The sequence below is a fragment of the Cryptomeria japonica genome, chromosome 7 (genome assembly GCF_030272615.1).
Source record: "Cryptomeria japonica chromosome 7, Sugi_1.0, whole genome shotgun sequence".
Lineage (NCBI taxonomy): Eukaryota > Viridiplantae > Streptophyta > Pinopsida > Cupressales > Cupressaceae > Cryptomeria > Cryptomeria japonica.
Window position 1 is genome coordinate 306,128,277 of NC_081411.1, and position 14,618 is coordinate 306,142,894.

At 38.2% G+C, this 14,618-nt stretch overlaps 2 protein-coding genes across 2 annotated transcripts; both read right to left on the reverse strand.

The window, feature by feature from the left end:
* Positions 1-2,868: 2,868 nt before the first annotated feature.
* On the reverse strand, positions 2,869-6,066 carry LOC131039861 (G-type lectin S-receptor-like serine/threonine-protein kinase SD2-5). Its single transcript, XM_059209150.1, has 2 exons — positions 4,944-6,066; positions 2,869-3,815 (listed from the first exon to the last, which is right to left on the reverse strand). The coding sequence occupies exon 1, from the start codon at positions 6,046-6,048 to the stop codon at positions 4,972-4,974; it is 1,077 nt and encodes a 358-aa protein (XP_059065133.1). The 5' UTR covers positions 6,049-6,066; the 3' UTR covers positions 2,869-3,815; positions 4,944-4,971.
* An 8-nt stretch (positions 6,067-6,074) lies between these two features.
* Positions 6,075-7,466, reverse strand: LOC131039862 (EP1-like glycoprotein 2). The gene has a single exon (XM_057972717.2). It carries the CDS (start codon positions 7,464-7,466, stop codon positions 6,075-6,077), a length of 1,392 nt encoding a protein of 463 aa, XP_057828700.2.
* Positions 7,467-14,618: the final 7,152 nt, after the last annotated feature.

Genomic DNA, 14,618 nt, shown 5'->3' on the forward strand with positions numbered 1-14,618 from the left:
GATGGCACCAAGTGAAATTTGTCAAATTATGGTATTGTGGACTTCAAAACTTTATTACGAAGTAAATATGTATCAAAACTTAATTTTTGTTCCCATGCACTAGATATTGATGTTATCTATTTGGAAAATAGAGATCAAGATAAAAAGAATCTTATTTCCATTTTGTTTGGTGATGCCATGTAGACATCCTATTTTTCTAAATTATTTAGCAATAGAAAAATATACCTTTAAATATATTAAAAATATCAATTCTTTTTAAATTTTTAAAAATAAAAAACTTAAAATTTATGAACATTTCTACATTTCACCATTTTACATTATTTCGATATTCAAAATAGAATGCTACTTTTATGTGGTTGAAGTTGAATAATTTTTTTTGTGTCAACTAGCCATTTTCTCTATAAAAGTGTGACATAGGTTTTTACTTTTGCCCCTTCTCTCTCCCCATTTTGGTCTCTCACCTGTCTCTCCCCCTCTAGGTATCTCAACTATCTATATATCCCCTCTCCACCTCTCTCTCCCTCTCCCGTACCCCTATCCATTTATGAACTCTCCCCTTCTCTTATCTCTCCCCTCACCTTTCTATCACTCAATTCCCTAGGTTTGTCACTCCCTCAATGTCTACCTCTCCCTCCATACCATATTACTACTCTCTCTTTTTTCCCTTTTATCTCTTCTTCTCTGCACTCTCTCTATTCTTTCTCATCTCTCTTGGTATATCCCTCCCTTTCTCCCTCTCTCCATCTTAAGCTCCCCCTCCCTCCTTACCCCCATCTCTATCCTTCCTTGTTCTCTCTTATTCTCTCTCCCTCTCTTATTCTCTCTCTCTAATGTTTAGGTTGTCACCTCTCCCTCCCACCCTCTCTTATTTGCCTCTTTGGTATTCTCCCTCCCCCCTCTCTAACTCTCCATTGATGTCTTGTTACTCACCTCTCTCTATCCCCCTCTATCTATAACATCCCTCTCTCTCCCCCTCAAGGTCTCTCAAATCTCTATCTATCCCCCACGTAGTTCTCTCCCTCCCTCTCCATGTCTCTCCCCCCCTTACCTATCTCATATGAACTCTCTCCTTTTCTTCTCTCTTTGTCATCACCTCTCCATCTCTACCTAGTATAGAGAAAAAAATAATCTCAATTTGGAAAAATAGGGATAACACAAAAATTTCTTCTCCAATGCAAAAATTGATTTCAAATTATTTAGTACACCAAATCTATTCAATTTGACTAGTCAAATGCATAAAATCTATTAGAGAAGATATACCAAATTCCCCAATATGTGATCTCTTGAATCAAAAAAATTAATGAGAAAAATACACCCCAATTGAACCTTAAATCCCTCAAATAATAAGAATTCCAAGAAGATAGATGTCAGCGGATGTCTTTGATAATTTCAACTTTTAAGTCATTCACTTTTTCACCTAGTGGTAGTAAAACAAATCTAAGGTGTACTACATAGGATTGTTCATATGTACAAATTTCTATGCACTTTTACTTAGCATCAATGGTTAGATCAACCTTGCATAGTATCTATTTTTTTGTCCAAAATCATTCTTTTACTCTATAATTACTATAAATTATCCCAATCTACAAAACAATATGAGAATTGATTTATACAAAAATCAAACCATATAACAACCAACTTACTTTACTTTCTTTGAATAAAACTATGTACACAATATTGGACCTATTGTTTCATAATAAGGATAGTACAAATAGAAAAATATTAATAAACCTTGTTCAACATACAAACTAAATAGAATGAGCATAGAACCTAGATTAAAAAAATGTATTGCAAAACTTGCAAAGGAATCTACCTCATCTATCTTGGAGATCTTTTGCTAATCCAAAATCATCTTTGTAGACTTTTGAAATTATTAAAAAAAAATCCTCTAGGAAACTCATAATAGTGTAGACATAAAGATCCCTCGGCATACATCCCTATAAATGGTAATATAATTATAAGACCATTTAACTTTGTGCTTCAACTTTTCAATTTCAAAAAAGAAAATATGAAGTTTTTAAAACTATAGCTTTGGCTTCTATAGTTGTTGCATGATGGTAGAAAGATTTAGCTATATTTGAAAAAAGAAAAACCATTCAATTTAGGCATTGCATGTTACGAATAACAACAAATTAAGAATCATCATAAACTCCACTTATCAAGTTGTACTTTTTGATCCATGGTTAAGACTATGTTAGAGCATTCTAGCCCAAAAATGCATAATAATCAAATTCATAAGAGATGGGCTAAGAATATGCCATAAACCATGGCAACTATAAATTATAAAGATTGATCATTATAAGAACATTTAATGTATAAATACATCTAGATTAAAAAAAAAATACAAATCCATAAAAAGAATCTCACACCTTCAAATCTCTATGAAAAACATAGTCTGAATGTTTATCGTGTAACCATTTCAATAATTTTTGAATAAAAGAGGAGAAATTGTCATAGAATATTGACAATTTGTAGAACTTTTCAACTTCCAAAGAAGCCTACCTCCTTAGAAAAAATGTCCCATTAGCTTTCTTAATCATATTTGCCATGCAATTACTAATATGATAAAAGTAAATTTCAATAACATGTGTTGGAATGGTATAAGTTGCGACATGTTTAGGTGTGTCAAGGGTTGAAAAATGAAAAATAAATGGACTATTTGGTTTAAACTAACATACTCACATGTTTCCACCTTCACAATATCTTGTCACACAAACATAACATTCTTTAAATGCAATAAAAACACTATTACAGACTAGCGTTTAGTTCATTATCACAATACACAATGTTCTTGTGAGTGAACAAACTAGTCCATAATACTTCAAGAATATGGGAAATAGAATAATTAAAACATGGTGAGACTTGATCTTGTGACTAGTTAGCCAATGAAAAAGAAATGAATTTACTTTCATTGGCACCTGCAAGAATTTGTCTAGCAATTAGAGAGCCCCCATTGCAACACTCTACCATTCAATAATCCATGTTTTGTGAATTTCTATTTGACTATGAAACTAAATCCCAACATATGAAGAACTACTCTTGACTATTTTTTTAAAAGGGTACCCCTCTTGGCCAAAAGTTCTCTACAATGTATTCTATATAATTTTCCTAAAATGACGCAACCAAAGCCAATCTACCTGTTCGGGTCTAAGTCCATTGGGAACCATGGTGCATATGTGCTCGTTAGTGCATCCTTTGCAATCCTCTATCTCTCCAACCACTTCTATATCCAGCCCTAGACAATCTGCACACAAAAACTAGATTCTTAAATTTAGATTGTGATTTAAACGAAACCATAGGAATCTCAAAAGCTTAAAAAATTAATGATATCTAGATCAATTACAACATTAGACATTATTCACGCATTATTCACAGCAATTAATAATAACCTACCGCTTGTAAGGAGGAATTAATAATCTTGTATTTTGATGATGTTATTTCATACAAGTAGTGCTATAATATTAATCGAACTCATGAAAAAACAAATGAACACAAACGATTGGAAAGTCTCTGGATGTGCTTGAGTATATCATAGGTCTCATAGATTATCCGCATGTTACCATACTCATGTCGTTGTGGACTACCTATTTAAGTTTGTCGGAGCCGGCCAAGAAGACCATCATCCACCTATACGGCTTACTTGGTGACGAAGTCATGAATACAGTGTTGACCTCTTTTGTGCGCCTTCATTGTTACCGAAATCAACAGATGTCTTGGCTGTACATGGTCATCATCCGATCAGAGATGCGAACGCACATACTATATTCCAAAGAGATGAGTCACTAAGTTGTCGTTACTAAACAAGTTTCTCCAATCTGACCATTTGTAATTTGTTAGTATTCAAGTATGAAAATAAAATTTCAAAGATACCTAAACCATGACTGCATGCTCTAGTTTGCAAATATTTAATTTATAGAATTCCTGTTCTTAATGCATTTTCTGATTCCTTCCTGTCTCTTTCCTGATGCTTTTTGTAACTCATGAGATAAGTCATTGAATGAGCCATTTGATGAATTATAACAATATCTAATCTTGGAGACAAGGAAAGCACGACATGTCCAGCTTTAAACGACACACATTAAGCAGCATATCAAGTCTAGAGGATGTTATTCAACTCTGAGTGTTTAACACTTTTAAGCCTAAAAGTGTATTCTTAGTGTGACAACATACATTAAGCAACATATTAAGCCTAGAAAATGTCAGTCAACTCTAAGTATTTAATGCTTTTAAACCTAGAAATATAAGCTTAGTGTATGTGATTTTCTGCACAACACAATGCAAAATTCAATGTAATGAATCAACTCTAAGCTCTTGAAAATTCTATTTTCATAATTTTCATAACCCACACATTCCTTCCTGCAGATTAAAATTATCATTTATCATTCCACAGAGACTATGCTCACTCTAGTTATTTAGGGAAAGGTTGCACTTGACCACAAGTATTCATTCGTCCACATGTTCTAACTATCCAAAATTCTCATTAGTGATTACTCTTTCAGAGAATTTATCTACAACCTAGCTCTAAACTTAGGTTTTCTAATAACAGGTGGAGACTACTATTTTTGGCCCGCAGCCTGATCAGCATATAATCAAAATAAAAAATTCTGGACTGCATTACTATCATGTCAAATTTAAACCAGTTGTTTGAGAATACGACTGATGTGAATCTTTACCTTCATTCTCAAGATCTTCCTTTCAAGAAATGTCGGAGAGAGAATGTTTGTAAATCTGCCTACTGCTATAACCATTCGAAGAAAAGAAAGTAATTGCCATCCATTCAACATTTGAGACTCTTATCTTATTAAAGAACCTATTTTCTATTCTTGAGGATTCCTCTCAGTCTGTAGTCTTAAAACAAATATAATTCGGATTATTATTAGTTTCACCACATTATAGATACAATCAAAATCACTGAAGCTCTCATGAATGGATCTGTTACATACCTTTGGTTTGATTGTTCCTCTGCTTTTCCTAATGTTTTCTTTGAGAAATGGATTTGGAAATAAAAACGAAGGACCATCTTCCAGACAATACAGAAGACAAAGAGGTGTACGAAAGCTTCAAACGATCAGGTTTGGTCGTGGATGGAAATGGATGGTCTGAAGAAGGCGACGAAGTAGAGGGGACACTGTGCAACTCGATCATACCCTCCAATGCCTTGACTACAATTGACATCGTCGGTCTGCTCGTCGAATCATCCTGTATACAAAGCATCCCCAGTCTCAACATTTTCACTGCCTCCCCCTTTGCGTCCATCTCTTCATCTTCAAGTACTGGATCTATCAAATCTGACAATCTGCCTCCTTCACCCATATTCTGTAAAACTGAAAACAAAGGGTCATCTGAAATCTCTCGTCTTCTCTTTCCACACACAATTTCTACCAACATAATGCCAAAGCTGAAGACATCTGCCTTCACAGAAACATGTTTGTTTAATAACTCAGGTGCCATATATCCTGGCGTTCCTCTGATCATGGTTATCACTTCACTTTGCTCTCCTTCGATCAGCTTTGCTAGCCCAAAATCCGAGACCTTGGCGTTAAAATTTTCATCCAGAAGAATGTTTTGGGGTTTGATATCCAGATGTATAATTCGTTGTTGGCACTGCTCATGTAAGTAGCTCAATCCCCGTGCTATATGAAGAGCTATTTTGGATCTGGTCTTCAAGTCGAGAAATTTTTTATCGGTATCGTTGGCAAATATCCATTTGTCCAGAGATCCATTTGGTAGAAATTCATAGACGAGCATTCGATGAGACTTCTCTGCGCATAAGCGTTTCAACCTTACCAAATTCAGATGATGAATGTTCCCCAACGTTTCCACTTCTGCCTTAAATTCTTTTGCTCCTTGTCCTGCTCTGTCAAGCCGCTTCACTGCTATCTTTGTGCCATCAGAAAGAACACCCTCATAAACTGAACCGAATCCCCCGCCGCCGAGCTTCAGAGAGAAATGATTTGTAGCATCGTCACTTTCATCTCTGCTCTGCTTGTGCTTAGCTTTTCTAGATCTCGTTATCCACACCCACAATACGAGAGACACTATAACCATTCCACTAACAACAGAAACACTGATACCTATAACCGAGCGCTTAGTGTTCTTGGCGTTTCTCTGAACCTTATATAAGCAGTGGAATTGTAAAACCCATACCTAGGAGTGTTCATTTTCAGAGAGTAGATATTGGACTCCAGATAACAATACCCACTAGAATAATTGTCAGAGATATCGTACCTGAAAAACGCAGCTTTACAAAAGCAATTTTTGAGACAGAGAGCTTTACATTCCTCCCTTGGGACCAAACCCGGAACGGAGGCATTTCCCCAATCATAAGTAAAATAGGAAACATGGTCCTGCTCCAAAATCTGATAATTTTTTGTGCTGTTCATTTTGTGTTTCTCAGGGCAGATAACAGGACTGCTTGGAAAGCAGCCCAGATCAGGTCTTGAGGCGTCAATCTGACTAAAATCATTAGACCCTTTTGGACAGCTGCACTGACCATCTGTGCAGATGCCATAGTCCCCACATATAATTGGGTAGTCACATGTACCCAGCGCACTTGTAAAGCTCGACAAATAGTCGTGAACAGACTTTTTAGTTTCCCGTTCGAAAGAATAGAAAAACACATGCCCATTTGAATGAATCTGTAAGTAAAGGGAATTGGGGGGTATCGGAACACTCTGTGGAATCGGGGTGAATGGAAAACCTTCAGGATAGAAACCGACCGACTCATTGTCGAACTGCATATATGCTACGTTGTAAGTTGTGGGTGGGCTGGGAAACCTAAAATACATTTGAGGGGGTGCAGGGGCTGTATACAGGGCAAAACCGTTGACAAGCAAAGTTGCATAGACAACCCCTTGGCTTGTGTTGGTCGGGGATATGTTTGCAGTAAGCTTCTGTCCCACCTTCAATTTCTGGCCGCGCAGGAGCATATCAGTGGGATGGTCGAAAGACTGCCACAGGGTTCCATTGTTGCTGTTGATGAGTACTAGGTTCCCTGTTTCTTCTATCACCATTCCTTGGAAATCTTGGGCGGATGTATTTGTAGACCAGACTAGACTGCCATCTGCGTCCTTCAACACAAAATCCCCAGTGGAGGTGAGTCGAAGGGTTGCATTATCTTTCACTAGACGCCTCCTATTTGCAGTCCAAACCACTTGCAGATCATCTGGATCAGTATAATTAGTTTCGTAGATAACAAAGAAAACAGCAAAAGAGTAGCCCGTGTCACAAGGAATGGAGTAGCAGAAGAATCCGCATTCAAACCGCAGGCTCTCACCGCCATATAAGATATTCTTGGAGAGAAGAACAGGTCTGACTGTGAGTTCGCCTATGTCGGCTGATCGGGGTGTCCATGATTCTAAAGACTGGATGTTATTGATCCACGTTGTTCCTCCATATCTATTTGAAGAAGGCAGAGCAAATGGCAATACAAAGAGAGGAGATGATATGAGGAAGATACTTAACATGAAGTGAAACAGAAGCAAAAGAGGAAATAAAATACTTGGCCATCATGCTCCATCAAACTAGAATAAAACTCTGAACGACAGAGGGCAGTGGACAGACATAGTAATATAAACAATTCTCGATGATCAAACGGTATTTCAATAGAAGGAAACCAGATACTCAAATCTCACGTCAATAGTTGGAAATTTGAGTCAAAAATTTTATATCAATAAAAGTTGCCTTCTACAAAATAAAACAAAAAAGGTCCTTGCTGATCAGGGTAGTGGTTAAACCACCAAAAAAACAAAACAGTATTGTCCACCATGATCATACAGAAAAAGAAAAAACTTCTAACAGTTTCTTCAGACTAGCATATTTTGGTCTATACAGATCTTAATGACAAAAAAGTGATAGGATTCATATCTCCCTGTTTTGGGAAAAAGACAGCAATTAGAATTAGGCCCTTGAAGCACAGCCATGACCCCTACCTCGCCCTGGTCCACTGCTACCACCACTGTCACTAGCAATCGGCATGTCTATTTGAGATTCTCCACTTGGGAGAGGAGGGACATTGGTATCTTTAGCTGGGAGAAGGCCATCAAGAGTGGCATACTCTTTGAAATCTTTCTCCATATTTGGGTCTCCAGGCTGGTACGGTAGAACTCTCCACCTCCACTTCAAGAATTTTATTGCTGCTGTTACATTTTGCTTGTGCTTTCTCGTAGCAGGCCCTTTGAGATCCAGTAGGAGTGGATAAAAATTAACATTGTCTCCGTCTTCATGAGTAACTTCAATGTCAACCGGTCTCGAGACACTAGAACCAAGCAGGGCATAAGATAGGACCTTATCAAGCCCTCCTAGTAACTCGGGCTCAAACAATTCAATAGCAAGGGTAGAGGTGATAGCTTTTGAGAAGCCTGCATCAAGAACAAAAGCAACAGACTGTGAAGAGATTTGTGTATTATCCCTATAGAATTCCTTCCTGTCAAGATTGCCCTGTCCCAAAATCATTTTTGTTGCCAAAATAACCAAAGGGTTAACCGTGTGAAGAAGTCGCTTGATTCTCAAGTCCGTGATTTCTATCAAGCAGCACTGACGTTTAAGGCTAAATAAGGAAATCAAAGTATCCACCCTAAGGCATAAAATGGGATCTGAGGATAGCTTGATGATAATTGTGGAGAATCTGCCATCGCCGAGTCTGGAGTGAAGAAACCTTGCTATCAACACAAGAATACCTAAAAACTTAAAGAAAACAAGTTAGGAAAAAAACAAGACAGGAAAATAATGAAATGCCTTCATTAAAGAAAGTAATCATCCCGCTCAAGAAATGTTTGTCGCCCTTGGTGATGAGTTGTTTGATAAGACATTCCCATCCCGTGAGCAGGTGGCAATTAATTTTCTTAAACCTTCGGTACGCCTCATCAACCTTTATTTGGGTTGGTCCAACTTGACGTGGGTTTAGCTTAAGCGTCGATCAAGACAACTACAAGATAGCATTAATTCATCCTTCCTCGCTTTTCGGATTTCAAGGCAAGTGGGATAGACAGAGGCCTTAAATGCAGGTGCCGTGGAGAGATGGGGATCCAAGAAACATACTGATGGGTATCAAAAATTCTTGAGGGCAGAGACAGCTCATCATGCCAATTTAGAGTCAGAAAGCTGGCTAAGTTGGAGGGGAGTAGCTCGCAGAGGGACTGCCAAAGATAGTAACTACCATCCCAAAGTGGATATAAAGAATAGGATCGCCAACAACTTTATCTATGAATCTTGATTTCTCTCTTTTTAAAATTTGAAGAAGAGAGATAAAACTCTGCCAAGTACCCTTGAGGGGATAGGACAGCGCACATCTTGAGATTCGACTTTGTTTACTTGCGTGGGCAACCGCACTTGAGTGAGCCATAAATGCAGCTTCGCCTAAAAGCCATCTTCACCTCCAATTAGAATTTACAATCATCTCATAATGAAAATGACCTGCTTCCAAAGAGAATACTAGTGCCACCTCAGTTGCCAAGTAGGATGCTATACTTATGTTTCTTATGGTTAAAATAAATGTTGAAAATTCAAATTCAAATTCCTGATGGGAAGAGGGAAAACAGCAGTTGTCAATTCTTGGGCTAACCGAGACATCAATTCTTCGACCAACCAAGACATCCATATATAGGAGTGGCTTGTCAATTTAGTAATTAGATATAAGGCAACAGAGTCTTCAAAAAGCTATAGGCAAGAATAAGATAGGGTAGGCAATGGTTGATTTTGCTTGCCATTCAGACTCCAATTATTTATTTAAATTATGATATTAGACTAGATTCCTTCGCCCACCATCTCAATTTAGACCCTTTAGCCGCTAACTTGGAAAACAAATCTGCCCCTGAAATGGCTTCTCTATAAATATGCATAACTGAATAGTTATCAAACTCAGCCAATGTCGATAGAATCTTTTCCAATAAAGCCTTTAGATGCCAATTAGGAGTGCTCTCAGATCTGATCACATTAATCACTATAACTGAGTCACCTTCAATTTCAATGACCCTGATGCCTCTCTTAGAACACTCAACAAGACCCATGAAAAGATCTTTGAACCCTGCCACATTATTAGCATCTGAGGAGACAAGAATAGCTAATTTCCCTATAAAGGATCCAATGTAATCCCTAATAACACAACCTATGCTAGATGGACTAGGGTTGCCTTTTGAGGCACTATCAAAATTGAGTTTTAACCGGCCTATTCTTGGTGGAGACCAAAACGTAGTGCTTCTTTCTTCAATCTTCCTACCAGTAAAAAGAGGAATTTTAATGCCATTCCATCTAAATATGATCTTGCCATCCCAGTCTGTAAATTCCCTATTGGAATTGGATTTAAAAGCCACTTTGCAGTTAATATTCTCAACTATGAAGCTTTCAATGGAATTGATAGCTGACTCTACCTTCTTGGCTTTATTGTAATAAAAATTCATATTTCGCTCTTTCCATACCCTGAGACTTAAATATGTATAGACTTCCCACTTTTCATATACACAACTACAATCAGCTCCAAAAAATTAACCATTACAAATGAATTACAATCAACTCTTAAAGAGCTTGCATAGAGAAGTTGAATAGCCAAGAGTTTTGGCGGCAAAGGAAGGAGTCTGTTGGACTTCACTTCCAACAATCTCCCACTGAAGACCAACGAACTGCTGCAACAAGTTGATTCCCCCACTCAGTCCTGCTATTAGTTACTAGAAAGGCCGAGAGAACCTCGACAGAAATCAAACTTCTCCTACTTAACTACTTTAGTGAGCACATCAGCTGGATTCGTGTCGGTATGAATTTTATCTACATGAAACTTGCCTTCTTCAACCATATGGTGAACATAATGACCGCGAACATCGACATATTTTGACCACGGCTGAGATGTCTGATGTTTAGTCACAAAAATGGCACTACTGTTATCACAAAACAAAGAAAAATCTGATTACTTCAAGCCCAACTCGCTGAACAAGAGTTACAACCATACCATCTCTTTTGCTCCCTCGGAAAGAGCTATGTATTCAGCCTCCATGGTTGATTGAGCAACTGTATGTTGCAATTTTGAGGCCCAACTAATCGCTACCCTGGCAAATGTAAAAGAATAACCTGACGTAGACTTTCTTTTGTCTAAGTCACCGGGAAAATCAGAATCGGTAAACCCTTGCAAAACTGCCTTGTCCTTTCCAAACCATAAACAAAAATCAGAAGTACCTTTGAGATACCGCAAGATATACTTAACCGCCTCCCAATGTGATTTGCCTGGATTAGCCATAAATCTGCTCACCAATCCCACGACATGAGCAATGTCCAGTCGAGTAGACACCATAGCATACATGAGACTTCCAACTGCAGATTTGTATGGAATTTTATCCATAAACTCCTTATCTTCTTATGTTTTAGGACATAATTGAGAAGACAACTGAAAATGAGAGGCTAAGGGTATGCAAACAGACTTAGCATCCGCCATACCAAATCTGTCCAATAATTTTTTAATGTAGTCTTGCTGAGATAGTCATTCCTAGGATCTTCTTTGCTGCCTCTAAATCTTTCATGGAAAATTCCTTTGCTAAGTGAGTTTTAAGTTCATTCACAATCCTTATGCTTGTGCTGGCCACTAGCATATCATCCACATAAAGGAGAAGAATAAAAAAGTCGCCATTAGGAAGCTTCTTGTAATAGATACAAGGATTAGAGTCGTTGCGAGTAAGATCAATCATGAATTTGTCAAATTTAAGATACCACTGCCGGGTGGCTTGCTTAAGCCCATACAAACTACGTTTCAATCTGCAATAAAGGTGTTCCTGCCCCTTTTTAATGAACCCTTACGGCTGATGCATAAATAGTTCCTCATCAAGATCGCCATGGAGAAATGTCATCTTCACATCTAGTTGTTCAAGTTCAAGATCCCACGCTGCAACTAAGTCCAATACTACTTGGATGGTAATCATTTTAACTACTAGTGAGAAAATTTTCTTTGAAGTCGAGGTCTTGCTGCTGAGCATATCCCTTTACAACCAGTCTTGCTCAAAATCTTTTGTGACCATCGGCTTCATCTTTTAGTTTATACACCCATTTATTTCTTAATGCCTTTCTGTCAGGCGGAAGTGGCACCAAATCCCATGTCTGATTTCTCACTAGTGCATCCATTTATTTGCACATTATAGCGTGCTAGTTATCACGGTCTGCAATTTTACAAGCTTCTCTGTATGTTGCAGGCTCTGTTTGATCAGAGATGAGCAAAGAAGGTTCAACCTCTTCACAAAATAGTAAATCATAATTGGAGAACTTTGCAGGAGGTCGCCTCTATCTGGTTGACTTCCTCAATTGACTCTCTGTTTCAATAGTAGAGTCATTGAATTTTTGTAATCCCTGTTTATGTAAATTAACATCACTCCCACTGTTAATTTGTCTACTAATATCCCTGTTTGTTTTCCTATCTACAGGGTATGCGAAATCCTGTGGATTTTTATCCTTGTTTAATGCAGGCACATCATGGGAGGAGGAACCCGCAATAGTATTTTGCACTGCCTGCGTTCTGCATGTGTGCAAAGAGATGGGTGTCATGGTAGAATTGTCCATAGCTTGGGGTTGTCAGGAGTGCAGAGAGTGGGGAGTTGTGATGGCATCCTCCATGGTCTGCACTGGAGGGTGACTCCATGGTGGGATTGCAGAAGTGGAGCCTATAGGGACCCCATGAAGTGGACTGCAGGGAGCCCGCGGGAGAGGTGAGGAGACTACGGGAGACTCACGGGGAAGATCACAAGGGGCCTGCGGAGGAGTGGAGGAAGTTGCACGATGTGGGGACTGCGGTGGATGTGTTGCATTAGAAGGCTGTGAAGCATGCCGTGAGGAATGTGGGGAGTGTGGAGCAAGGTGTGCAGGATGTGGTGGAGAATGTCCAATAATTTGGTGATGATGTGAGCCAAAGTGCTCAACGTATGGATGTTCTCCCATATGAGTGTTAGTTTGAAGAGGATGTGCTCTGTTCTACAGACCCCCAAATTCTGAATTAAATGAAGACCAATCATTTTCAACACTCACTTCTTCATTCTCGGTCTGAGAATTATATTCAATAGAGGTAGACGTCATAGGAGCTCCCACTGAATGAGAGACCGAAGGCAGAGCGCTGGTAGTCGAATTTTGAAACAAAGACATAGGAACATATTTTGTCTTTGATTTATTTAAATCTTGTAGTGTGGGAAAGAAGGTTTCATGGAAAACTACATCCCTGTTGCGGACAATCTTTTTGTGAACTAGATCCCACAATCTGAAACCAAATTGCTCTTCTCCATACCCCACAAAAATACATATCAGCAACTTTGGATCCAATTTCATTCGCTTTTCCTTGGGTATATGCGAGTAGGCTTCACATCCAAACAGATGAAGATGCGAGTATGAAATCCTCTTCCCTTTCCATTCCTCTTCCGGATTACCAAAATCCACTTTAGATGATGGACTTCGGTTGATTAAATACATTGTTGTGTTACACGCTTCTGCCCAAAATTCCTTGCCTAAACCTGCATTAGACAACATATATCGTGCCTTTTCAAGAATTGTTCTATTCATCCTCTCGGCTACACCGTTTTCTTGAGGAGTCAAAGGAAAAACCTTGATTCTTCTAATCCCATTATCAGCACAAAAATCATCAAATTCATGTGAACAAAATTCCCCACTATTATCAGTTTGTAAGCATTTAATCTTATGCCCAATTTGATTTTCAAGTAAAGCCTTGAAAATTTTAAATTTTGAAAAGACTTCAGATTTCCTAGAAAACATATAAATCCATACTTTTCTTGTACAATCATCAAGAAAGGTTACAAAATAGTTAGCTCCTCCAATGGAGGTTACCTCGGTAGGCCCAAAAACATTCGAGTATACAAGCTCCAATGGTGTTGTCTTTGTGTCATGCCCACCTTTCAAAAAACTGACTCTTTTTTGTTTTCCATAGAGGCAATGTTCACAAAAGGCTAAGTCAACAAGTTTGAGGCCCGGTAGCTGATTTCTTGTATGCATAATAGGGAGTCCTTTCTTACTAATATGGCCAAGTCTTTGAAGCCAAAGATCCACTTTGCTATCCTCAATCACCATTACAACTTCCACTTCACCATGAGTCTTAAATATGTATAGACTTCCCACTTTATTACCATTTGTAATCAACATGGTACCATGAGTTACCTTCCATGTAACCGGGAGAAAATTTACATTTAGACCTTGGTCAAAGAGCTGTCCAACAAATATCAAATTCTGCTTCAATTTTGGGACATGGCAAACATCTTTGAGCAACCATGTTTTACCACCTTCTAATGGCAGCAATACATCCATTTTTCCTGTAATTTCACAAGCTTTGTTATCTCCTAAGAAACATTGCCAAAATGACCTTCATGGTAGTTAATGAACGCTTCAAGACATGAGGTAGCATGATAGGAGGCACCAAAATCAAGCAACCATGATTATGAAGTAGTGTTAGTTGTTGAAAGGATTAATACACTATCATTTTTATCATAGATTGTATTTGCTTCACTGTCCTGCACCCTCTCTTGTGCCCTTTTGAAGTTTCTACAATCCTTCTTCACATGACTAGCTTTGCCACAAAACCAGCATTCACCATTTTTGTTTCTAGACTTCAATCTCTTTGCTGATTTCAAACGTCTATGGTAATTATTTCT